Source organism: Phycodurus eques, chromosome 11 (assembly GCF_024500275.1).
Source record: "Phycodurus eques isolate BA_2022a chromosome 11, UOR_Pequ_1.1, whole genome shotgun sequence".
In the NCBI taxonomy this organism is placed as follows: Eukaryota; Metazoa; Chordata; class Actinopteri; order Syngnathiformes; family Syngnathidae; genus Phycodurus; species Phycodurus eques.
In genome coordinates, this window is record NC_084535.1 from 11,164,555 (window position 1) to 11,192,290 (window position 27,736).

Below are 27,736 nucleotides of genomic sequence, written 5' to 3' on the forward strand. Positions count from 1 at the left end.
TAAACCATTAAAAAATGCTACTTTAACACACTTAGAGTTACTCCACAAACAAACAGAGCATACAAAAATACTCAAAAGCACATTTTCTCTTTGCGCTGTGAAAATAAGGACTATTACTGGAGTCAATAGGAGTAATCTAGGTACCCCTTCTCCCTCCACTGCTTGCTCTCAATAACGATTCATGCTGTCCGGCATGTTGTGGCTCAACCTGGTGCTACACTGAATGCACGCAACTCTGAATTCAGACTTGCCTGTATACTGTAAAAACCCATAAAAATAAAAAAATCACTTAAAAATGTGCGATATAGCGGGGGCCTGATCAATGAACCGCAATATACCAGGGGAACACTGTAAAACTGTTTGTTGACAAATTTTTCCTGTCATCTCCCTGTCAGTCATTAGCCACATTCAGCTACATGGGCATAACATTTAAAATGTATTTGTAACTGCAATTTACTTCATTTGGTTATTCTTGACTGCTCATATTATACTGAGCAGCTTGGCTTTTTGTCGTGTCATAGTAAGTTACATTTCCAGGTCGTTGGTTATCATATAACATTTCCTCTTTGTCATCACTGGTACCCTACACATTAGTTACCCACTGAATTTAACTGTTTAACCTTTGGGGCATCTGACTTAATTCTTCACTCACCTCTTCCAACAATGTTTTGCCATGTGCAGGTTTCACCCCTCCTGGAATGGACAGGTCATCTCCAGACAGCAGTCCAGTACATGGCTTCGTGCGTCAGGCTTCCGTCACCACCGGAGCCAACATCCCCATCATCACAGAATTAGGTAAACCTCACTTTGAATGCAAATGCCAACAAATGAGCTTGCATAGCGTCGCTGTCCAACAAAAAACTTGAAAGTCCAAATTTTGTGAGTTTTTTCTTTTTATCTGCAACACGACAAATAATATTTATGTTGTGTTTTGGATAAAAATGAAAGCATGAACATTTGGAGCTGCATCTTTTTCATTGGACAGCGACAATATTTAAAGTGATTAGTATAGTAGTATTAAAAATGTAAAAATATATCAAACGTCATGAACACAATGAATTTAGTGCCTGGGAGGCGAGTCACATAAAAACTAAATGCAGCTCACTTTTCCTGTGTAGATTCCATAATGTCAATACTACCCATATACATAAGTATTAAGTGGCCAGAACAGGGAAATGTTTAGCACTCTCTTATATAGCTAGAAGTTCCATTTCCTGTTCTACTGTCGTTATTGCATTTTCCGTCCTTGCCCTTCTATGGTGGCAAACACAAGATTTCATTCCGCTACTAAAAGTACCAACTCACTCAAGATTAATTGGAATTTTGGTTCACTTCTGTGTTGTGGTTTGCTTTGCCTAACGCTAATGTGTGCACGTGTCAATTTGTTAACTCTTGCAGTGCTAATTTAACAGTACGGACTAACTCTACCGTGAGCGATTCAGACACAGTTTTTTTAAGGACAGCCACCACATCCTTTGCAATTCGTCCACTAATGCACAAGAACAACTCAGGCTGATGGGGGAGAAGGGAAGGGGGGTGGGTAGGAAAGAGAGCGAAAAGGGGGTGAAAACTGCCTTGGTTGCAAAATGGGTCCATTTATTAATAACAATGGCAGTGGCTGTATTCCCACTGGTGCTGGGGACTCATGAAACTTTCAGATCTCTGAGGGGTCTTGGGAGGCACCAGAGACTGCCTGCTCTGTCTCCCCTGACCCAATTAGGGAGCAATGGAGCATGAGAGCAAGCCCAGAGAAGGCCAGCAAGAAAAAGGACCTGTACCTAATGTTACTTGTAGCCGGGCCGGCCATTAACCTGCAGAGAGGTTCTCCCATTTGACTGCACACGTGATCGCCAGAGCGCCGTTCTATCCATGTCAGCATTGCCCACTCCCCCGCTAGATGCGCTCGCCCCTCAGGAAATAAAGGAGGTAAAGCTCTGCAACAGCCTTTAATTAGAGCATCCATCCATCCATTTTCTGAGCCGCTTCTCCTCACTAGGGTCGCGGGCGTGCTGGAGGCTATCCCAGCTGTCATCGGGCAGGAGGCGGGGTACACCCTGAACTGGTTGCCAGCCAATCGCAGGGCACATACAAACAAACAACCATTTGCACTCACAGTCGCACCTATGGGCAGTTTAGTCTCCAATTAATGCATGTTTTTGGGATGTGGGAGGAAACCGGAGTGTCCGGAGAAAACCCATGCAGGCACGGGGAGAACATGCAAACTCCACCAGGCGGGGCCGGGGATTGAACCCGGTTCCTCAGAACTGTGAGGCTGACGCTCTAACCAGTCGTCCACCATGCCGCCTTAATTAGAGGATTTCACTGGAAAATAAACTTTATCAGGTACACCTGCACAGGAGAATGAGGACCAGTACAAATGAGAGATTAAAAAAAATCTATAACAATAATAACATGTTGGTTCCCGAAATATAGCTGCAGTGCTACAACCACCTCTGTAAACATTTTAAAACATATGCAATGGGAATTCAATGCATCAGGAGTTAAAATTAAAGTGACATTCGTACAAGTGAACGTGAATAAACCCTTTACTTTGATGGCAAACAATCTGATGAGGTAACAAATGTATAGAGCATTATTATTGTGCTCGGGAGGCATGTCTAATAACATGAAGCCTAAAGTCTAAACACAGCACACTTTCTGTAGAAAATGCCATCTTATTTTTTAATAGTATCGGTGACTTGGTCATATCGTACTGAGCAGGAGTGATGTTGCAATATGTCCTATATTCTGTTACAGTATATGGAAACTGTAGTTTGTGGAAATTTCATTTGACTGGTGACCAGGCCAGGGTGTACGCCACTTCGTACCCAACTTAAGGCTGGGATAGGCTACAGGTCACTTGTGACCCTAATGAGGACAGTCACCTAATGAGGACAGTCACTATAGAAAATGGATAAATGGATTAATGGTACCGCAAAAAAAGCAAACACACATGTGGAGTTCATCCTTTACACCAGGGATGCCATGTGTATTTTCATCGTGGGCCACATTGTATTTGCAAGGGTCTGCCAAAAATCACTTCACTTTTAGTAAACAATCCAAACATAGCGTGATGGTTAGGGAAGAAGCGGCTTGCCACAAAGAAAGGAAGTGGACCAGAAAAAAGGAGAGAGTGTGGATATTTTGAGAGGTTGCCTCACTCCCAATCACTGGCTGTACCTGGCAGTGTGTGAAAGCTCATGTGCATTTTGATTGGCTGTTAGATCTGCAATGTTGCGACGCTGTGCACCGGCAATTGAAATTTTTAATAGCCACAAAACCGGTGGCCGACCGTCAGCCACTTACTGTGTGAAAACTTGTTGCCGAACCACACACACTGCGCAAGAGTTCAGTCGGTTTCGGCCGTATCAATAACACGCTTTCGAGTTTGTAGGTGTACCTATTGTTCTGGCCATTAAGTGAACCTTTGAGCCTGGCTGAACCATTTGCAGATTAAGTAGGGCCTTGTGTTGCCGTTTCACTGCCTTGGTGCCATGTCAGTGTTATGGCGCAGCCCCTCAACAGTTCTTAAATCCAAGCTGCTTTATAGTTGGACGCCGGCCGGCCATTAACAAGACGACGACCGGTGGCGTCGGAGACAGTGAGATGCCTTTAATGTCGCCTTGTGAAAAGTGAATCAATAACGGCGCCATCTCTCCCTTCTCTGCACTGCCTCGGCACCATTAGATAAGCCAGGCAAACCGCTGCCATCGCTTTCACTCAGTCAGGAAAAAAAAAGTGGGACCAACATACAAATGATAACAGAGTTGGGTAAGATGAGCCTTTGTCCTCCGCTAGCCGTCTGCCCGTCCGTCCCTCCCCTCGCTCCGTTGCGCCGCTCCTCATCAGCTTGTCTTGATGTATCTGGCTGCAGTCAAGGCCCACGCTGCTCCCATGGCTTCACTTTGAACATATTCTTATTCTTCCTTCTTGTTGAAATTGACTGTCTTTTTTGGCGCCATTTCTTTTTCATGGTTTTTTGTTGTTGTTGCTGCTTTTGTATTTTCATCCCGCCCTCCAGTTGCGTTTGCAGAGCATCGCTAAGGCCTTTGATCATGTTCACTGTGTCCTTGTGGCTGTTTTCACAGCAACACCTCCCATCCCTCCTCCTCCTCAACACACAAACACACACACACACATCCCCCAGCCCCCAGTTCACGTCTTCGGCCCGGGCCTGTTTGCATCAGCCGCTTGTCTCTTTGAGTGACATCCTCAGCACTCAGGGAGCCTGCAAAGAAATCAGATTTCAAAATAAAAACCAAACTAAAGCTCAAACCGTCTTCTTAAGCTCTTGTATGATGCTTGATTTTAGACTCTCCATTCCTCATTGCAGGTATTGAACCACTGTACTGGGGAGAAACCCGATAACTGTTTGCTTCAATTATTGTTATTGTTGTTGTTGAAAGTGTGATGATAGTATAACATTTATTTTCAGGGCTGAGGTAAAAATGTGAGGAGTGATGATGTGACAAACACATCTATCGGCTCAAGAAAATAAGCATGACTTTCAGTGTGCATGGATGTTGACATTATACTGTAAAGGCCATTGTTGAAGTCTTATTTTTTTAAACCAATGTTTTAGAAAAAAAAAAGTATTTTATTTTATCCTTAAAACAAGCTATGGTTTGAGTGTTTTAACTTTACTGAATATGTTTTAGCAAAATATTCCTCACAATGGACTTCTACAATGGTTGTGACTCAGAGGGAATTATGTTACTTATTGATTTTTTTTAAAATTAATTTACAGTTTGTTAAAATGTGTGACATGCATCCTGCATGACATATTCAGCATTAAGATTTTTGAAATGTTTTACCACTTATACATTCACAAAGACAAAAGTACAGCTACATAGGTGAAAACTTTCATGGGAATATATATAATACTATATAATATTGGACATAAATTGCAAAACATGTTTGGATGCAACCTAAAATGTACTTCAGGCATAATCAGACATTTACACACTTTAATAGGGCACTCATTAAAGTAGGGGAGACCGGGGCTAGATGTCACACTTTTTACTCTCTTATATATTTCTTGGAATCAGTACATCATATATAAACAAAATGCATACCAGATGAAAGACCGAAGTCTCCGGTATATATTTCGTATTCATGTCATTTTCATATTTTGTTTCAGTGCAGAGTTATAAGCAATCTAATAGAGAGTGTGAACATGTGACAGGTTGCCCCACCATCAGGTAAGACGTCTCAATATATGGGGTAAGATGTCACACTGGATTTTGCAACTAATAAAACAAGGACAAAATTATTCTTGTCCTCCTTTTTTTACTTGAAAGTGAACATTGAAGTCAGGCACAGAAAATGTTTCTCATTAAGCTTGAAAAAGTCATTGAACACACGTTAACATAAAATATTATGTAACATGCACTGGATTAAAGTCTTTAGGAACTGCTGGTACGTAGGCCATGGCTCTCAGTCTCAAATGCCTGTTTTACCTTTCTTAAACTGAAAGTTCAAGATTAAACTGAAATTTAAAAAAGAAAGCGCTTTGCTTCATTATGAAAATACAGGTGACAACAAACCCCAAAATGCCCCAAACTACCATGTTTGCCAGGGCTACCACTAGTTAAAAGTTACCTTAAAACAGAACAATGACTAAAGTTAACAATATGCCTTAATCTCTCCTCTAACAAGTCCACATTTATCACTGCTAGGATTTTTATCTGGAAGAAGCATATTTTAAACTATATAAAGATAACTTTTTTTACTTTAGGTTGTGCAAAAAGGTTGATTGGCGCTCATCTCAGCTCACAATTTGCGATTCTCTTCCCAGACCAGACACAACCCCTGACCATCTAAAGGAACAAAACTAGTATTCTACTTTTTAGTTGCAACCTCTGGTGGAAATGATATTTGCATTGTGACAACTTAGCCATGTGACAATAAGCTCCGGTCTTACCATTAATTTGGATCCCACAAAATTATTGTTGAATTTTTGTACATGTTTTGTAAAAACCTATTATGATTTTGTTTCAGTCACATTTCTAATTCTTTCATTGAATTGTATTGTATTTTACACATTATTATACGGTAATTGCTTTCTTTGTTGATTGGCTCGGAGCTATCACATGAGTCGACTTAAAGTGAAACGTGGTGTCCATTTTGCTTTTATTTGATTCCCTGCCCTATAAAAGGCTGCATGCATAACAAGCTAAAAGTTGTTTTTAGGCATGTCCCTGCTAACTCTGCTGCTTTTGCGTCCTCCCAGTGAACGACTCTAACGTTCAGTTCCTGGACCAAGATGACGACGACGACCCCGACACGGAGCTGTACCTCACCCAGCCCTTCGCCTGTGGCACCGCCTTCGCCGTCAGCGTCCTCGACTCCCTGATGAGCGCCGTGAGTCCAAACCCAACCACAGACACACCACACTCGCCATGGTGTTTCTACGCATTTGTGTTCACCCTGCACAGACCGCGGCACCGCTACAGTACATCGTAGATATTTTCATGGAACATATCTACTTGTCTATCGTGGAAATCCCCGCTATATCACGGAAATCTGTGGTTTATAGCGATCATTCTTTATTGTTTTTTAATTATTTAGTTGGTTTGACTACTTACTTAGAATAAGAGAGCCACAGTTATCAATGCTTTTTTTCAACCATTTATTGGATGCTGGGAGAAGAGTAAAACATAAAACACAATGAGGACACTCATGCAGTAGCTGCCGTTGGCCGCAACTCACACCCAGAGACTCACAAGGAGACTCGCCGACGTCACGTATCACCCCACCAAGCCTCGCTTCTTAAAGGCACATATGTGACACTACAATTAGTATTTTCATTTCCTAATTTTCTATAAATGTCTTGCTTGCAATTTTAAATAGTTCAAATACATTTACAATGTGTTTAAAACCGTTTTAATACGTTTAAATGGTGAATCTATTTTTTTTTTTAAAAAAAGGTCTTTCTACCAATATCGCATATTTTCACCAATTGCAGTTGGGTATGGAATGTATCCGCTGTGATGAATGGGGGTTCACTCTATAATGAGCTGAAGCTGATAACGCTGCAGAAACTGACAGAAGGCTTTGTGTTGATAGTGTCTGCTTTTTAAGCAAGAGAATTCACAATGAGACCATTTTCTGTTTGGAAAAGTGAGAATACTATACTGTGCTTTTTGAGCTTCCAAGTTTCAGTGCATGCTCCAAGAAGCAGGAGCAGGCACTGGTCCATTGATCCGACACGTCTGCCAGCTTCACTGACATCAAAGCCAGATAGTTGGCATGGCTCCTCATTTGAAGTAGTCTGAATTCAACTTAGAGTCTTTTAATGAAGTAAGTATGGAATGTTAGCGTAATGGCGCTGACACCAGCTCGACTTTAACAGGCCTCACGAACACGCTTTCATCTCTTGACAATGCCACCACCGCATCAAAGATCAGGAAAAAAGAAGAGGCAAGCGGGGAGAAAATATAACCTTCAACACCTCATTTTTTTCCCGCTCATGGCCAAGTGTATTTTTCCGCTCGGTGCCGTGATGGCTTCATTCCAGGGGCTCGCTTAGTGAGCGAGGGGTTAGAGAAGCTGTGCGGAGGCGAGCCGAGGGAGTCGAGTGGGCATCAGCTGTAGCGTGGCGGCGGTCAGAGGTGAAGGCGGCTAATGGACAGTGCTCATCCATCATGAGGCTCCGCAGGGCTGTCAGGGGCCCGCCGAGAGGAGCTGCCACTCTCGGCCTCCCTTGCCAACTGACACCGACTGTCTTCGCACGCCGCCAAAAGCAGCGCGTGATCGGCTTGACGGACAGGGGACGCTGACGCCCGCAGAGTGCAGTCAAGTCCCGTGTTTTTGAAGCGGGAGCACAGTTGGACTCAAACACAGCAATCCCTACATCAGAAAACATCCTGTGGGTATTTTTATTTATTGATTTATTTTTTATTTTATGGCGTAAAGTTTTTTTTCCGTACAAATATTTACTGTAGTTATCATAATCAGAATCAGATTTGTCTTTATTGGCCAAGTATTTTAAAACAGGGAATTTGTCTTCAGCAGTAGGAGCCCCTCTAAGCACTACAGCAAACAAGCCACATTATGACATTACTACTGCGTTCGTTTAGATTTGTGATAGATTACGGTGCGTTCTTTCCATTCCGTTTCCATTGTCACATGGTAGTGATGATTCTTCCTCAAGCCATCAATGGAATATAGTGAGTCACTACCATCCTATACCACTGTGGTTTGTGCCCAAACACCACAAAAGTGGTATGGATCTGTTATTTTGGTACCCATTACCATTTATGACAATGGAAAATCCATGTGTATGATACCAAACTAAACCAAATTGTACTGTTTGGTGAAAACAGGGCATTTTTCTACTAAAGGTCTGACCAAAAGTAAGTCTTTGGTTTATAACAGTCCTGACGTACAACATTTTGAGGTTAGGAATGGTGCGCAAACTAGTTTGCACAGTGGTGTAAGATGAACCGTAAACCAATAACTGCCTGTGCATAAATATCTCAAGGGGTGGAAGTGACCTCAACAGTTCTTCATCCTGGTAGTTCTATGTGCATATCTGGGACTTCTAAGTATCCACTTCCAGATAACCTCCTACCTCTTCTCCCCAGACGTACTTCAATGACAACATCCTCACATTGATCAGGACGCTGGTCACCGGAGGAGCCACACCAGAGCTGGAGGGCCTGCTGGCCGAGGAGAACGCTCTGCGAGGCGGCTACAGCACGCCGCAGACGCTGGCGAATAGAGACAGGTGTCGCGTCGCCCAGCTCGCCCTCTACGACGGGCCCTTCGCTGACTTGGGGGTAAGAGGATGTTTAAGCAGGGATGACACATTTAGCCACTAGCCAGCAGCACGCATTTCGACGCCTCCGCTAGTCGCCGTCCTTAATCCGATGTGAAGAACAGCGATCACGCAAAGGTGGATGCGAAGCGCTTTTCCACACGAATTATTGTATTTATGTTGTAAACATTATGTCGTATCGTGTGACTCTTCTAACCCACACCCATGTGTCTTCTGTTGTGTTGTTACCAGGATGGCGGCTGCTATGGGGATTTGTTCTGCAAAGCACTGAAGACATACAACATGCTGTGTTTTGGAATCTACAGATTGAGAGACGCTCATTTAAGTTCACCGAGCCCGTGTACAAAACGGTAAAATATCTGCATTTAACACTTTTAATGTCCTTAATGTAAATGATTGTCTGGCTCAAATGTCGAAATTTTCGCTGACTTTCATGTAAGTAGCGTGGGATCGATTCTAATCGATGTGCCGTTACAATTGCCCTGCAATGATTGGCAACCATTCCAAAATGTTTCCTTTGTCCATAAATCTGGATAGGCTCCAGATTTCCTGTGACAGATGGGCCATCTGAAGCTGACTTTCATGTAACTAGCGTGGATCAATTCCTCCTCAAAGCTTATTCATAATTGACTGACGAACAACTCATGGTGTAGTCTACCCTTCGCCACGGCCGCTTACCTGCCATCTTGAATGCAATAAGTAGAAAATGGATGACTGGAAGGCCATTGGTAGTGTAGAAGAAGACTCCAGCTTCACTAAGACCCTGAATTGGATAAGACCTGAGGCCCATTGGTAATGTAAAGCACTACATTACCAAGCTGACTTAGTGCAACTAGTGTGGAATCTATTCCTACTCGCTGTGCCCAGCACGACTCCATGTTGTTTGTTATGCGTGTTCCCAATGTTCCTAACTGTGACACGTGTCGTCCGTGCAGATACGTGATCACCAACCCACCGTACGAGTTCGAGCTGGTGCCCACAGACTTGATCTTCTGCCTCATGCAGTTCGACCACAACGCGGGTCAGTCTCGAACCAGTTTGTCCCACTCGTCCCACTCCTCTCATTCCTCCAGCAAGAAGAGCTCGTCCATCCACTCTGTCCCAGCCTCCAACCGGCAGAACCGCAGCAGTAAAACCCGGGAAGCCCGAGACAAACAGAAGTATGTGCACTCAACCCAATGTCCCGTGCATGCGAGCTCAGTGTTTTATACATGTGATTTATCTGTATCCTCAGTGTGTTTGTGCATATGTTGTGAGTTTTATTGCGTGTTGTGTTCTGCTTCCTTGCTTATGCTTTGCCTCCATAATCATCTTCATTGTGTCATCACAACATTACCCTAACTCACCTGACAAAGTCTGTGTGTAGACAAACTGCTGAGACATTTTTAAATGATCAAAAACCTCCAGTTGTTCAGCAAACCGCGGTTGGAAAGTAGACTATAAATCCAAAACTACACACACATTGATGGTTGTTGATGGTGGTCTACCTGTTGTATTGTTGTCTTGTCCTATTGTGGCCATTAATTACAAGTGATAAGATACCGTAATTAATTTTGCATCGGAGTTATTGTACTCCCTGCGAAGCATAAAGCCCAATCCATCAAATCAAATTTTAAGGATTATTTTCATTTATCCAGCCAGATTACAACATCTTCAGCATCCTACCAATTTTCATTTTCAGTTAATGTCCTTACAATTTCCAGGGATTGATTATTGAACCATATTGATTTGTAAGCATTTTCCAATCCAAATAATTGGGGTAGCTCTGCCAATCCAAATCAAAGTCTAATTTGCAGAGGTTTCAAAAGACGGAAATTACGGATTTTTAATGATATTTGACAAAAAATGGCATTTGAGGAAATGATCTAATCGATCCGTTTCGGATGTACTCTATCTTCTATTGGAGACATATTTCAAAGAAGGTGGAACCTCTCAGGTCCAACACTAACCGGAGAACACACGAGTGTAAACTGAGATCTAGGGTGAGGTACACTAAGATCTCATCTGATGCCATTTTGAAGCATATTTTTCCCAGAAGTGTTGGCCAAATTCAGAATTATACAACCTCAAGGGGTGTTGTGCTTAAAAGGTTTAAAGTCCCAATGGGTACTGGTGGGTGTAATTTACAACCAATGTTCCTCACGGTGCCTGATCAGTGATCACTTCGCGGGGACTACATAATATCACCTGCCAGTTTTCACCTTAACTTGCACATTGTTCTGAATTTGTACAACGTTTAAATGAAGAAAAAAAGTAAAGTTTCTGTAAATGTCATTCCTCATGAGCTGCGTTTGACATTTTGTTGTTCACAGTGCATCTGCTTCACTGCATGTTAGCAGACACTTCTTCCTCTTTTGTTATAAGAGATAAGAGTTTGACCTACATGCTAAGTATGTCTTATTCCCCTTAAATTTACATTCAAAGGATGATTAGGGCCTCATTGAAAAGAAAATTTTAGTACAATAGTACAAAAATAAAGTCAGAATGTTACGAGATTTAAGGGGGGAGAGGGGGAATATAATTTCAGAGCTAAGAAATGTAAATCTCGAAAGAATAGTCTTTTTTTTAATATATATATATATATTTAAAGAATCGTCATTCCTTGTACTGTTCTAAAAATAAAGACATTCATTGTCCAAAAAATTTTCAAATTAATTGTTTGAAACTTCTTGTTAAGTTCTGGTCACAGTTTTTTGTGGGCCGCAGATTTTGTCACAACACCAGTTGTTGGATTTTAGCAACTGCTTTTCTCTCCGGAAAAAGCTGTTTCCAAAACCCTTTTTAATTTAAAATGGCTTACTTTAACCAGGATCCCGTGCTGCATCGTGGTCTTGTTTTCCCGGTCGGTCTCAGTACCTTCAAATGCGTTGGCAACATCTGCTTCTACTAAGCCAGCTAGTTAGCTTAGCTGCTAGTTGGCAGTAGTTGCTCATCAGTCATCTGCCACAATGTGTTGAATGAATCTTGTATAACTTCATCCAATTCGTCTGCCGTGGTCGCAGTCTGCCATAAACATCCATTTATGGCTATCGAACATCTCGTAGATTCGGAGATTCTCATCTCGGGCGGCTCTGTGATCCATGTGGTCGGCTAGTACGGCTACAACTGCTCATATGCGCATGTGCAGTAAATCAAAATGGTGGCGGATCTAAAATAAAGGAAGTTCTTATTGTTTCTCTTGACAGAATAAAAAATGTACTTTGAGTCATTTTCATTCAAATGCAAAAATTAGGATTTCTTTTTTTCCAAGTGGACTTGTGCCTGAATCCAAATTAACATTTGTGTGTGTGTGTGTGTGTGTGTGTGTGTGTGTGTGTATATATATATATATATATATATATATATATATATATACGTCTTATCCTTAAAAGAAAAAAACGTCATTTTTTAAGAAACATTTTTAATCTCACAAAAATTAAATAATTATTTTCCTAGAAAGAAGTCAAATATTTTCAAGACAACAGATTTATATTGTTTTATACTTTTAATCTTTTTTTTTGCAATAAAAAGTCACAACCTGTTATAAAGTGTTCATTTATCTACTTTTTAAATAACCTTTTTTTTTTTTTAAAGATCCTCTTTTTTCCATGAGAAAATAGTTTTTTTCTCATCAGATTTCAACTTTATTCTTGTAGTATGTTTTTTTTTTTTTTTTTTCTTTTCAGTGTGGCCCTGGTACTCCAAGCATATACCAATAACTGTGTCACTGTCCGAAAGCATGCAAATTAGTCAGTTACAACTGTAAGACTAATTGTACTCGTTTATAAGTGCTGATAAGCCAATAAAGTGAACATGTATGATGTGACTTTAGTAGTCTGTCCCTTGTTTATTTGCTGTGTAGACTGTAAATACTCACTTACTTACAGTAGATTACTCACCTCTCTTTTTGAAGTGCAACAAGGATGAATAGAATGGGCCCAGGTATGCAAGTTAAGGATTCTGCATGACTTGGCAACCTTGACGTTCTATCATAACCGCGTCCCCTGCGGACGTCGTTATGATGCGGGGAGTTTGCTTTTATTTACGACCTTCACTTAAAAACATGCCTCACTTTAAGTTTTGCTTGAAAGCAAACACTGCTGCCGCGCCTTCCTCCTTTCTCCTTCTCCTCTTCACCATCTCACCATCTCCACAATGCATGACGTTGACAAACCTCCTTTCTTTTTGTTCCTTCTATGAACTCTCCCTGCTATTGTGGCTTTGTTCTGCCATCTATCGCTCCCTCTTATCATTTCCTTTCAACTTTGAGATGGTTTGCATTGTGTGAGAGGGCTGTGTGTTTGTGCATCTTTCCCTCCTGTTGCTAGCAGACAACTTTTAGTGTGATTGATGGTGTCGGGTGAACAACGTGTTGGGTGAACACATGTAGGTCACATTGATTCAAATCCTCCTGTTACAGCTGCGTTACTTGTGACGGGGGGGGGGGGGGGGGGGGGGGGGAGTGAGGCCAGCCTTGCCCCATCGGTCACACTGAGAAAGTGGAAGGTGTAACCAATCGGAAGCTTGAATTGAAGGGGATATGAGTCGTATGAGTCTCGCTCCTCCAGCGCACCTGATGTGCTGCTTTGAGGCGACAAGTTCACCGTATCGGAAGTGGCGAGACGGCAGACATCTTGCCTCACCGCAGGCGTGACACCACACATTAAATGTAGCGCGTGCGGCCCTGCGGCCCCAAAAGCTTGACGATTTACACAAACCCCAGATGAATCTCCACACATGCGATACACGCACACATGGCTTTGCTCCATATAGAAAAAAGTTGAAATTTTATTTTTACAAGTGACCTGGGAAGTGCTCGGAGATAGTTTACAAACTCAAAAAACTATGAGCTCAGAAACACCCTCTTCAGGGCTTGAAACTCGATATTCATAGTCCCTCAAATGGTGGCCACAGCTTTAATAGACGTCATGTGTCAGCTGCGTTGTATTTGTTTACGGGGTAGACGTGTGGCTACAGCGTGATGCCTGGATCAGACTACAAGATTTTAGCCCCCGTTATTGGCCTGATTTGCTATCGTGAATTTCCCAGATCAGGCCCAACATATTTGTCGGGAACGACAAAACTCCTTGTCGTGTGACATAATCCACCATCAATTTGGCGCGGGAGAAGCCCTACGATGCCAAAATGATGCCAACGGCGCCTCGCCTCCTGTGGTTGCTGTTGGTTTTGATGCTGACCATAAAAGACATATCCACCACTTAAACTAAAGCGGTTTGCTTTGAAGCAGTGTGATTCTTCTTCAGACTTAACTCTGGTCTCTCTGTGTCTCTGTGTCACCTTGTTTGTCCCTGTCTCCAGAAAAGAAATGGTTTACAGATGAACCGGACAACGCCTACCCACGGAACATTCAGATCAAGCCCATGAGCACTCACATGGCCAATCATGTCAACCAGTACAAATCCACAAGTAGTCTGATTCCACCCATACGAGAAGTCGAAGACGAATGCTGAATGCCGCTTTTAACGTTTTAGCTCGCTCACTCAGCAGACATCTTGGAGAAGTGACTAATACAAGAACTGGACAGGAAACCGAACTGGACCTGCTATGTGTATACCTTTAATGTTACTTCCATGCTCTTTGGACATTGTTTTATTTATTGATGTATCCATAGAGATGTAAATAATGACAATCAAATAACGCATTGTACAGCCCCCCTCCTTCCCCCTAGCACTTTTTGGGAATTATTATTTGAAGATTCAACGAGAGAGCAAGTGAGAGAGAAAGTACTTCCTGTAATGCTTTGCAATATTTCATTAAGGCTACACTAAGGGTAACTGCTTATTGGATGATGAGGCTTGCATCATCACCCCAAAGATCCTACCGGATGCGACTCTTCCAACCAGCTTGGCTCTCCATCTTGTGTACTTCTGTCCTATTTGCACTACAAGAAAAAAACAAAAAAACTATAACATAGTCATGTTCACAAAGAACTGTGGTTTTGGAGAAGAGACGATGTATGATCCCATTATGTAGATCCATTCATCTGTAGTTTGAATGAAGAAACAGCCAAGTAGCCTCAGAAGGTTAATAAGAAAGATGACCCAACCATGTTTGAGCAAAAAAGCAGCAGCAGCAGCTTTTGGGATCACAAAAAAAAGAACCGCAGTTGAAAAAAGAAGTGCCACGTATCGCGTAAAAGTGGGCGCCAACCGGGTCCTCCTCTGACCTCAAGAGACTGACTGCCTGGCATGGGGTTGGCACGGAGGCTGTAAAAAAAGCACTTGGATGTTCTCCGTCACCAATCCCAGATGTCAATTGCCTCAAATAAACCAAAAAAGAAAAAAAAAAAAAAAAGAAAGAAACCCTCAGGAGTGAAGCTGCTCTGTGCTGTGCTGTGCTGCTCAAGGAAAGGAGGAAAAGCTCAAACGTGGTTGGGTGTAGATGCGACGCTAAGGGTACATACTTGCGGTTTTTGTTTAGTAAGGACTCCCAAAACATTTGACTTTTAAAAGAATAGAGGCAAAAATACAAGACAAGTACATATCATTTGCGTTATGCCCCCCAGACATCTATGCTTTACCAAAAGAGTATTTTTTTAACTCGCTAACCGCCATCTTCAGCCTGGCAGCTCGCCTCTGCAAAAGTCACCTGAAACTCAAGCTTACTTGGACAAATAAGCTAAATGAAGCATTCTTAGCTACGAGCATGCGGACTGAAAAAAATGGTTTAAAAACTTATAGAGAGAGAGAGAAATATACATCTAGAAGAGTTGTAACAATAATAATAATACATGAGAGTCGCTTCCTCTGACTGAGTGACCTTATTAAATGTTTGACCTAAATTAGGTCCCAAGTGCGAAGATGTAAGAGAGTGCACACATTGCAAAGTGTGACCATGTTGGTTGTTCTTATGTGTGTGTTTTTTATTTTGCAAAATACGATTTAAAACCAAGAGAGAACTTCTTGCCGCGTCTCTCGTCTATAGGCTGTAAAAGAAGTCATACTTGGAAAAGAACATATATTGTGCTGTCGGTGTTTGTGTAAACTCAACCCCACTTACTTTTACGGTATAGAAGTGCGTTTCTTTCATCGGAGCTAAAAACCACATCGGAAAAGCTTTAATGTCCGTCTGTTGCGTGTGGTGCAACTGTAATGAAGCCTCATGCACATTGTCCTGAAGTGAATTTTGAACTGTGATCATATCGTCGTCACACTTGTAGCAAATAGATTTCACTGAGAAAAAAAAAAAGAAACAAACAAATGACAACCTGTACACGTCTTCAAAATTGGATTACTATTTGACCATAGCAGCGACATAGAATCAAGATAATGTTTCAAGCTAAAGAAAGGAAGGTAGCACCAATGCGATTTTACTGAGAGAACATCCTTAATTTTCCTGCGTTTTATGGCTCTGTGTTCATACAGCATTGACATTCCATTTTTGGCGTCACTTTTGTTTACAGACTATATTTTTGAGGTCCTTAAACATAATCCCGCAATAACACGCTTTCATGCTGCAAAGTGGCTTTAACACAGCTGCAAAGTGGCTTTAACACAACTACACTGATTAATGTCTGAGGCTTTTTTTCTTTTTCTTTTGCGATGTGTCTCCTTGTCATTGTTCTCTTGTCTGTGTTTTGCATTGTATACCTCGATGTGTTTTGTTTTTTGTTTGTTTTTGAAGTGCCATGAAGAGTTGTAGTTGAGCATCCTTCAGTCATTCAGGGACACAAGCTGGCTTTTTTAAACTATTTTCCACTGTGACGTCATTGTCTTGCGCCGACACGGAGAACATCCAAGCCGTCAACGCCTCCGTGCCGGTGCAATGCCAGGCAGTGCTAGAAGGTCAAGAGGAGGGCCCGCGTCAAGACCCGCTATTCGCGACAAGTGGCATTTTCTCATATTTCATAGGTGTTAGTTACAATACGGATGACTGAACGATGCACACGTTGTACACTTAACCGTCATATGTGACTGTATGCTGCACTTCATGCGTTCATCTATTTTTGCTGTAAAGGAATGGCTAGAATAACTTATTTGCTGGAAGTTGTACAAGATATTCTAATATAGAACACATACAGAGACTGGAGTTGGGTCCCAAGTCTTAAATAATGCATTACAAATTGCATTTTTCTGTTGTTATTTTCATCAATAAAAGAGGAATTCAGGCATCACGTCGTCATCCACCGCAGCAAATCGAGCGTTTGACATAGCAGTCTTGTTTTGGATGTGTTCTAGACAGGATGGATTATTTTGATGGTGCTGAGTTGATCTACCTGACTCTGTCAAATATAGTCTGCTGATAAATATACTGTCTTGTACAAAATGTTTGTACATAGATTGTACATGGTTTCTTTTTGTATTTTCTCAAATTAAAATGGATGTATTTGTGTTCTAAACCTGAAAACCAGATTTTTCAGTTTTCTTTTTTTTTTCAGTTGCAGCTCCAAATATGAGATGTGCTACAAAGGTTCCAGGGCAGACTGGTGTCACAAATGATATATTTCAAATCCAAACTACGAGTTTTCCCCATAAAAGTAATCTCCTTGGAGTCAAACGCACTTTCCCAATCTTCTCTGCCCACCTTCACGGACTCCTGGAAAGCTCCGTCAGCATGACCATTTTGATGTCGTCCACGTCTTCAAAACGGTTCCCCGTGATGGGCCCCTTGAGCTTGGGAAAGATGAAAATAAATCATACACAGCCAGGTCAGGTGAGTAGGGTGGCTGCTCTCGCACGGTGATATTCTAGTCGATCGGGAACTGTCAGAACAGTCACGTGCTCAGGGCATAGTGAGCAGGAGCGTTGTCATGGTGAACTTGGCACTTGTCCTGCCAACTCTCGCCTATTTTCACGTACTGAATGAAGCTAACGCTGCAGGATCTCTTTGCAGAGGTGCTGGCCCTGTGGCAATAACTCACAGTGGACGATGTACCTCACATCAAAGAATGCGTTCAACATGACTTTGGGTTTCGACTGTTTTGTTTTCTTCAGCCGTGGCAACATCAGTGTCTTCTACTGTAGGCAGAGCCTTCAGTGGAAGAGTCTGACGTTAGGTCTCGGAAGATCCATGACTCCGGTCAGTCATCACCAGTGATAAAGTCTCCCTAGCAAGTAGAGAAAACTTAAATGGGGTCACAAACTCGTAGTTTGAGTTTGAAATATGTCTTTTGCGACGTCAGTCCTGGCAATTGTATGAGACACCATGTATGGCAACATATATTCACATATCATATTGTCTCATAACTAACGAATATTGGAGAGATCATTCCATTGCTTCACTGTTCAAACTTCACCTCAGGTTTACTTCTATGAGTTTTGTTGTTTGTTGTGCATCAGTCACTGTAGTACATGCTAGTGTGTCATCCCACACAGAAGGACTGCACAATTCTTTCCCCACTTCTGGCCTTCGGTCGGCCGACTTCTTTTCTTTTGCACTTTAAATGGCTGACCAGGTGGTATTAGCCTCGTGTCCACTGTAGTGACCAATGCCCAACTTTGACACCAGGGTCCTATTTTTATGAATGGTGCAAATCCGGCGTGACGGGCGGCGCGACTGTGTGTCAGAGGCGGGTTAGACGGTTGTTGGAAATTTCATAGACCAGCGCAGCCCGGTGGATCCGATATCGGGCGGGCAGCGCCGCTATCAAGTGTTTACAGCCGACTTCATTCTTCGCCAAACAAAGCGGCTCCTCTCATTCCCTTTAAATGTGGAGCACTCACAGTCTCGACGGCGATATCTCTGTGCGGAAGAAGACGATACATAATCCCTGGGATGAATGCGTGAGTGGAGCATTGTCACTGCTCTCAGCCTGTGTGGCAACAAACAATGTGAGCAGGTATACAGGATGAGCTTCTGATAATTGCTAGTTACTTATTCTGTAATGTTAGCGGAGCTCAGTATCTGTCTGCCTGTGCCCTGATCAGATTCACCAAAATCCCTGTGGACCGGTTGTCTACCCTGCACCAGGATTAAGATGCAATCTGAGCAGGCATAAATTTAGATAGACTTTCTTCCACCTAATTGTCACTCCACCAAACAAGGACACGCCCTCGGTGCGCCGGAATGCCCAGCTTGGCGCGGACCGGTCCGTCAAATTGGCAAACACGCACAGCAAGCATGACAATCAGGACACGCTTGCATTTGCGCCCCACCGCAGCCTGTGTGTCAGCAAAACAGTGCCATTGTTTTTCTTTGGTTGTTTTATTCATTTAATAATAATTTATGTATATATGAATTACACCCAAATATGTCATTAAATACATTCAAATCATTTGAATAAATACTTCCATTATATTGGCCATTTATTAAGTTGTTTTATTAATTCATAATAATTAATTTAGCGTGTAAAAAGCAGCTGTAGATTGGAACAGACCCACTGTGTGACCTTGACTATGTTAAATGTAAAATATCATTGGCTTACACCGACATCCCCCAACCTGCCAGGAGGAGGGCGCGAGGGCTCGTTGGTGACCCCGCACTCCGAGCCAATACCGATGGTGTTGCGGCATTAGTCTTGATTTACGTATAGTGACATGTTATTAGCTGCTCCGTCACTTTCAGATGTCACTCTGTCAGTCAGCGAGGATCTACTTTGATGTCTGGGAATAGAATTGGGAGAATAACACTGCGTCCGCATCGCCTCGTGGATCTCCAGGGATGAGGGCGTGGATCCGCAGTCGCGGTGACTGGTTGGGAGTGGCGTCAGATGTCGCACGTGCATCGGCTTTACATAAAACACAGCATATGAACTATGTTTTGTTCAGCTTTTTTGTATTTTTATGTACGTTTTAATATGAAAGTCAAACAAAATGTCACATCCTCAGCAAACCTTGTGAGATTTCAGCTCTTGAAAATTCAAATGGCAAAGACAATGTGTGATGATAACCACTGAAGCAGAAAGTCAAGTTATCATGACATTTTTGGGCTGCTTGATACAGCATGATCTGATGAATGGATGAAGTTTGTTAGGCTGCAATTACCTCAAAAAGGCTGCTAAAAACTGAAATGGCTGACTTCCTGTTCAATGCATATGTCTTTGAGTTTCTTTTGTGTGACGTGCGCCCAATTTTGTATTGATCAGGGAAACTGGTGGCGGGGAATAATTCTTTTCTCACTCCAGATTACTTCAGGGGTCATCTTCGGGGCCACGAAAATACATATATTTTCACCAGAATACACACGCATTAGAAAATGGATGAGTTTTCGAGCATACTGAGGCCTCCAAATATGAATTCTTTGGAAGAAGAATAAAAAACATAATGACTCCAAGAGGGCCTTGCCCTGCCTGGTGCTCGGGCCCTGATGAATTTTCTTTCGTTAAGTTAGAGCTGAATGTGTCCAAGATGGATGAGAAACATAAAAAAGCGGCAAGACTTGTCGTCATACAGAGATAAGGTGCTCGTAGATGTAGCGCACTGAGCAAGGTGTCACCCGTGTCAAGGGTACTCGTTCATCTCCCGGGAGTTCTTCAAACGTCATCAGCGGCACCAATTCGGAGGTGTTATGATGATTCCCAAACACCCCGACCCACAAAGAGCCCCTCCGTCTCGTGCACAATTTCACACTCCGCCGTCAAAGAGGCGGTCAGCGGGAGGATGTACATGCCAGCCAGCCTGACATTTGTCCTCATTTCTCTTTCTAATACGCAAACACAGTAAGCCCCAGGTTAGCTTGTGCGGGGGTCGGGGGGCTTGGCACCCGTCCGCTCGCCAGACGCGCCGTCAAAAGGAGACAAAGTGACGAGGGCGGAGCAGCAGTCACAACACAAGGCACAGGTGTGTGATGAAGGCAAGGAAATGTGTGAAAAAAATACATTTTAAAGCCATGCAAGACCACTGGGGTATCTTGTTCCTGAGACAATTTTACAGTAGCCATCAAATTTCTATATAGTCACCAGGGTTGCAGGTGAGCTGGAGCCTCTCCCAGCTGACTTGGACTGAGAGGCGGGATACATCCTGGACTGGTTGCCAGCCAGTCACAGCAAATTTCAAGCATCTAAGCAAGAAATTATCATTTCATGATAGTCAAATAAAGATGTATTTGAGAGCAAGTATACTGAGTGCACTGAGATATGGGATCGGCAGCTTGCTGTTCAATTAAAAACAATGGCAACCCTTGGTAGTCCCATTTTTTGTCAAAGCATGAAATGTAATTTTGAATAATATCCCATGCACAATTGACCAATATTAGTCAGGAGGAAGAAGAACTGATTATACTACACGCAACAACACCGCGAAAAAATATCAGTGACATCGTCTGATCGACTTCAACTCAACTTTTATGACATTATCGACTACAACAAAATCGATTACAAACAAATCTTTCGCTACTCAACGCGTAGTGTGTGTGTGTGTGTGTGTGTGTGTGTGTGTGCGTGCGCGCGCAGTGGGGCAATGGAAGAGCAGATGTTTGTGTAGCTGCTGATTTGTGGCCTGATAAGGTTGCCATGCAGGCAGTGGGAATTGATGGCTTGTTAGTGAGTGAGGACCCCCGCCCTTCTACACAAACACACACACACACACACATACACACACTCACAGCCTCTGTGAGATGCTTTCAAAATGATTGATTTACAATAAAGTGGCTCGGGGTGTGCGCATACAGGCAGAACTGATGCCGATCGATCGCTCTGAAATTGATTGATCAGCCGTTTAGCTCGGCCGTGTTTACCGCATGGGGCGAAACTCCTCGCCCCCCTCGTCCCTCCACCGTAAAGCGACGCCCAAATGCCCCCTCGGCGTCTCCTTTCATTGCACTGGTGACAGCAGCCAAAACAAGCCATATCGCAATATGAACCATAAAAATGCAATCATACAGCGAGAAATACTGCATAAACATTTACGATTGTGTACTTTATTCTGCTATCAACGTGTCCTTCTGCGACTTGGAGATAGCGGGCCTTTAAAAGTAATGACTTACCTGCTCCGTGCGAGGGGTGGTGAGGAAGGCTGTGGGCCTTATCACGCACGGCGTCACATTGAGGCTCCCCCTGAAGGAGGTCGCCGAAATAACCTATGGCGGCGGTTTCCTGTAAACAAATAGCAAGCCGTATGTAAAAGATGACACGTCAGAAACCTTTGCCTGTTTGAGCACACTTGAGATGACAATCATACATTATTTAAACCGAGCGCCTCATCTGCAAAGAGTGCACACGAGGGTTCGGAATGACACTGAGCGTGTGACCTCTGTGACGGGAAAACAAAGCTCTCCAGTCTTCACCGGGCTGCAAAACAACCTATAAATTGAATAATGGCCCAAAACACCCTGGTCTTCCTTATTAACAATTTTACATGTTCGGGCCCAGCCGCAGGATGTCCCAACGCCAGTAAAGTTTAATGTCGGCTATGTGACATTCCTGGAACAACAACAAAAATCATCTTGGGAGGCGTTATTACCTTCTGCGGGATGTGCTGGTGGGCAGGTGGTGCTGCAGCATCAGGTCTCTAAAACAAGACACATTACAAAAACCCACTATATGCAAATTGAAAGACGCCAACACTCTTCGACTGCTTTCTCCGCTTAACCTGACCAACCCTAACCCCTCCCCCTCACCCTAAACCTACTGTAACCAAACCCTAACACAATCACATATCCAATTCTAAACCCTAACAGCAACCACCTCACCCAAATTCCTCCACGAACTCAAACTCAAACTGCAACCACAACCCCGAAACCTAATCCCTACTGTGACCAAACCTTAACCCTACACACTAGTAGCCCTATCCTAATTCCAACACTAACCCAAATTCAACCCAGCTCTCTCCACCTAACCCGAATACCAACCCTAATCTCTATCCTAACCCAACTTCAGCCCCAACCCTAACATTCCTAATGACCCTAACCTAATCCCCAATCCTTTCTGAAACCGTAACACTAACCCCCTACACTCGCCCAAAGCCAAGCTGCAATCCCAAACCGTTACAACGAGGCAAAGAAAAGCGATTTAAAGGCTCATGAAGACATGAGTCAGGAAGAGGTTAGCGGGTTAACTTGTTGACGCATTTTGAGGAAAATGAAGCAAGAGAGAACGAGAGAGAAGAGAGAAGCAAGTAGAACAGAGTAGAGGAGAAGGCGAGAGGAAAACAAAACTTCCGAAGCTTTCGACCTTTTTTCACGGTGACACTGAACGTTCGTAACCGAGGACAGCACGAGGCATACATTCTTGTCAGTTGCAGTAGCACTGCTGTCAGTGTCAGTCGAAGAGGTAGAGATAAAGTGGAGAATGGCCATTGATGTTTTTTTTTTTGATCATGAAACGTAAGTATTAAAGCAGTTGAAATCGTAAATAATCGTTCTCATTAATTACAGTGAATGAGTTGACTTGCTAAATAATTGTTTGTCACTTTCAAGCATGCGCGTAAAGTCGGCCAAAACGGCATCACCTCAAACATATTATGACTCGACACTTTGCGTGCGTGTGTGACAGGCAGCGATCCACAGACACCGAGGCCCGCCAATCAGCCGTGATCATCGTTTCCATGACGATGAGGCATGCTGGGCACATGAGCCGTGGCCCAGATAAACACTGATCCTTTAGCAAAACAAGGAGGTCATTACAGCAGCTTGTCAAATCAATGCCCACTGTGTCCAACTTGATTAAGACGTCTCCGCTCAGCGCCGACGCGCTCCGTCAATAGCGGGGAGGAGGTGTGAGGCTCGGCCGTGGGTGCGCACGTGGCTCAGATGATTGGAGTGAAATAGCCATCAGTCAGGGAGGCGAGGTGGACTAATGATTCCCTGTGCCGCCTATTAGAAGTACATGACAAGTCAATCCTGCTCACAAGGAGACGAATGCGTGCGTGCGTTTGTGTGTGATGAAGGAAGGAAAAGAAAAAGTGACCTTGAAGCTGCAACATTTGAGGCTGAATGTAATTGGCAAGAGCAGCTAATCTTTACCTGGGGGCGATTAACAGAATTGAAGGAGAAGAACAAAGACGCGGGGGGCGGGGCTTTTCTCTTCTTTGGTGCCATTTGTAATTTGTGTTTGCATGACGTTGATGAATCCTTCTCTCTCGCTCGTCTTCATGATGCTTTTCTCTTCTCTGTCTTGACACAAAAGAACAAGGAGAAGGTTTCGTTTGTGCAGGAAGTCATCATGAAAAAAACACTCTGCCATCATTGTAGTGCCTGAGAAGAGACTGGACTACAATTTGCTCCTTCTTGTACGGACATACTGTACGCAACTGCTTTATTTATTTGTTTATTTTGTGTATTAAAGTGTACTCTATTCTCGTAAAAATCGATTCTCGTAAAAAATCTTTAATGTCGTATCGTTTCTTTATGATTGTAATGGAATACGTTCTTGGCCATAAATTAAAAAAAACAAAATTATGAGTTTGAATATAAATAAGTCATAAATCTATGAGGGGGAAAACAATCAAATAAAAACAATAGCGATCAAAATTAATTGGAAAGGCAAACTTCTGTGAGCAAGTTGCAATAGTAGAAGACAAAAGAAAAATCGAAAATTTAAGAAAATGAAGTCATGAAATTATGAAGAAAAAAAATCCTAATTTTCCAAAATTAAAAACTACGAAAATAATATTATGATTAAAAGAACTTTGAGAATTAAGAACCATAAGGACTATAAGGAAAGATAAAGCTGTAATATGATGTGAACTATTAATTTTATGCAAAAAAGGTGGTTATTCTAGGAAATTAAAGTCGTAATTTTAATTTGGAGAAACATCTGAATTTCAAGTAAAGTTATAATATTACAAGAAGGAAATTTCTACATTTCATGAGAATAAAGTAATATGTAATACACGTGGGAAAACCTTTACATTTCACATGCACAAAGTCGTAATTTTACAACAATATATTTAAGATAATTTTGGACGATCATTTTAGGCTTGTTTTGTAATTGTAGTACGAGAAAAAAAACCAATATGATTATAATATGCCAGACATTTTGCTTCGAAAATTCTTGATTCTTGACACTCTTCTGTTTTCTCCTCTTCACCTCACACTTTCCACTGATGAGATCACGAGTCTGGTCTCCTAAAATGTTTTGTACTGTAATATTATGTGTACAAATATGCACATGAACTTTTTCACTCATCGTGAACGAATAGCAGGCTGATCAATATGTTTGCAAAGACAAGTTTCAGAATCAGCATCGTGACAAAAACAAAACAAACAAAACAAATTAAACAAGCTATTAAACAATCTAACAAGCACTAATAAGCCCGAAGGTCAGGCATGTTCAAACTAACTGTATCGGAGAGATCAATACATTTGTGCAATAGATAGATACTATTGCTGTGTCTCTTGTACTAGCGAGCTCGTAGCGGTAACGGTTTGATCGGTATCGGCCGATAATTAGCATTTTATGCTGATCGGCCGATCGACTTTCATGTCATAGTTGGCCGATCCGATCAATGACGTCACCGATCGGCTGCGCAAAAGACATTTACTCCGTGTCGCCGTCGCGCATGAATCCAAAAGCTCGTTTAGTTTTAGCCATGTCACGTGTCTTGTGGCGTAGTACTGTACCTATCTGGCGGCCAATAAAGTTCTTTTCAATCTTGTCGGTGAAAAAACTATTTTGCGGTGTCTCAGACAAACAACACGCAAGTTATTTGCAGTCTGTACACGACTGAAGTACGTCGTGGGGAACGTCATCTAAATGCGCCAACATAACAAATTAGATCGGGCACCTGAATAATGTACACGAGGAGGAGCATGCCGCGTTCAAGCAACGCAGACAGACGCAAACTCTGGACAGCACCCGTCCATATAGCCGGACAGTGACAAAGTTAGAGTAAGCATGTCATTAGCAGCATTTGTTAAAGTAATTTATTTGCAATAAAGCACCCATTATTATGACATACTGTCATGTTGTAATGTCGATTTGACCTAAACTTATGTCAGTGGCCAATCCTTGAATGCCCCCTCGAGGTCATCGATGTTTTAAATTCTGTTTTTAAGTCTAAAATGCCAGAGAATCATTTTGAAGATGCGTATTCATATAAATGAACAAGTCGCGTAAATAGACACATTGCTCCATCTTGTGATCGGATCGCTTATCGTTTTTTTTAAACTTGCTGATCGGTGATCGGCCCCAAAAATCCAGTAGCGATCTGACTGTGCTAGCTACTGGCTAGCTGCTGACTCTTTTGACCATCTTTTCTGTGCTATCTGTCTGTGTCATTTAGAATTTTTGTTCCAATTTCATCCATAAGAATAGTACTTTTTAGATACTGTATTCATTTCCCATAAAATAACAGGATGATAGGGAAGATAAATGAAATTCAATATGCTGCACTGACCACTTATATAAATAAATATATATATAAACCACGACACGGTTTTCATGATTCAAGGATTTAATTTGTGCCTTGCCAGATGCCCCCCGAGAGGGCCCTCGGGTGGGATTTTCATGTTTTTTTAAGAGAACAGACCCCCACTCACCTTTTCCTGGTCTTTGGTCACCAGCTGGTGTTGGCAAGCCGGGCTCGTGTACGTCACTGTCCTCGTGACGCCTGCCTCCAGCTTTCCCTGAGGGGAGGTTGGATGCAGAGGAACCCCGCCAACCACACACACACACACACACACACACACACACACATCGTTTGTGTGTTCATATGAATTGTAATAAATTTGTTTACTCTTCAAAGACATTTATGTTCACGGGGAATTTTGTGCAGCAGAGAATTTAATTCCAGCGTTCATACTGAATTGTGACACATTGGGAAAACTGCACGAGAATATAGAGTATTTGTAATATTACAATATAGAAAAGTCCTAATGTTAGGACAAAAAAAAAAAAAACTGATTTCCATTAATACAGTGACAAGAAAAAGATGAATTTTACAAAAATGAAGTAAAGATTTTGTCAGATGAACGTCTGAGCAGAAGACAAATTGTAATGTTGCAAGAAAAACTAATTCTACAAGAATAAAGTCAGAAAATACGAGGCAAAATGTAATGTATTATTGCGGGAGTAAGCAAATTTAAAATAAAAAGTCAATTCATTTTACAAGAACAAAGTTGTAATGTTGTAAAATTTTTAAAAGAATAAAGTTGTGATATTGGAAAAAAAATAGCAGTAATAAAGTTGCAATATTGAAATAGTAAACTGTTAAATAGTGTAGTAAAGTCAGAATTCTAGAAGAATAAAATTACCATTCATATAAAAGTTGTCTCATATAAAATTCCTCTGATTAAAATTAAGAATAGAAATGTGTGATAGTTCTTTAAAAAGTTGAATAATTTCATTCATAATTTTATAATCATAGAAAACAGTATAAAACTGTAATTTACAATGTAATTCAAGTACTAATTGTGTAATTGAATGACGACAGATTTTTTGCAGTCGACGCTAACGTGATGATCGCCAAGTTGACTTGGACGTATCGATGGCATCATTGGTCATTTTTCAGTGCGAAAGAATGTTGCGGAAGAAGTCGTAATTGTACTGTGAAATAGTCTGATTTTTATTGGAAGAAATTGGACTGTGAGGATAAGAAACAATTTTGTGTGAAGCAAGGTTAAAACTGGTTTTTTTCAAGTTTTGAAAGACTTTTTTAGAATAAACAAATTTGCGGAATTTTGCAAGCATCACTTTATTCTCGCAAGGTTATTACTTTTTCTAAAAGAAAAAGAAATGTATTCTTTGTAGATTTCAAATATTTTTCAGTTGATTTTGAATATATATATATATATATATATATATATATATTTTTTTTTTTTTTTTTTTTTTACACAAGGGTAATTACAGTTACCCACACTTTTAGTCACACACACACATGCACACACACACACGCACACGCGTGGCGTGCAGGAAGACGCTCTAAATGTCAACGTATCCTGGGATGTGCGTTCAAATGTTTGATTGATGAAGTCGAGCGTGTAAAATCAATGGCTGATGCTTTGTGTCGTGTTAAATAAAGCCTTCAGGGCCTCAGGGTGCAAACATTAACATGCAAACATTACACGCGTGCCTCGTTGCGCTACGGCAATTCTGTATCGCCGTATTTCTCCTGCCAAATTGCGTGTCGTTGTTGTTTT

General features: G+C 42.0%; 1 protein-coding gene across 14 annotated transcripts in view; it reads left to right on the forward strand.

Moving 5' to 3' along the window:
- Positions 1-17,128, forward strand: part of kcnma1a (potassium large conductance calcium-activated channel, subfamily M, alpha member 1a) — a 188,772-nt gene extending 171,644 nt beyond the window's left edge. For 10 of the 14 annotated variants that reach the window (XM_061689899.1, XM_061689902.1, XM_061689903.1 and 7 more), the window contains 7 exons: positions 682-795; positions 6,233-6,363; positions 8,589-8,783; positions 9,014-9,132; positions 9,718-9,942; positions 12,675-12,703; positions 14,081-17,128. In XM_061689899.1, coding sequence (XP_061545883.1) covers positions 682-795; positions 6,233-6,363; positions 8,589-8,783; positions 9,014-9,132; positions 9,718-9,942; positions 12,675-12,703; positions 14,081-14,232 — 965 coding nt within the window. In that variant the 3' untranslated portion in view covers positions 14,233-17,128. Of the gene's footprint in view, positions 1-681; positions 796-3,687; positions 3,772-6,232; positions 6,364-8,588; positions 8,784-9,013; positions 9,133-9,717; positions 9,943-12,674; positions 12,704-14,080 lie in introns of all 14 variants that reach the window. The other 4 variants (XM_061689904.1, XM_061689912.1, XM_061689913.1 and 1 more) reach the window with 2 other exon arrangements.
- Positions 17,129-27,736: the final 10,608 nt, after the last annotated feature.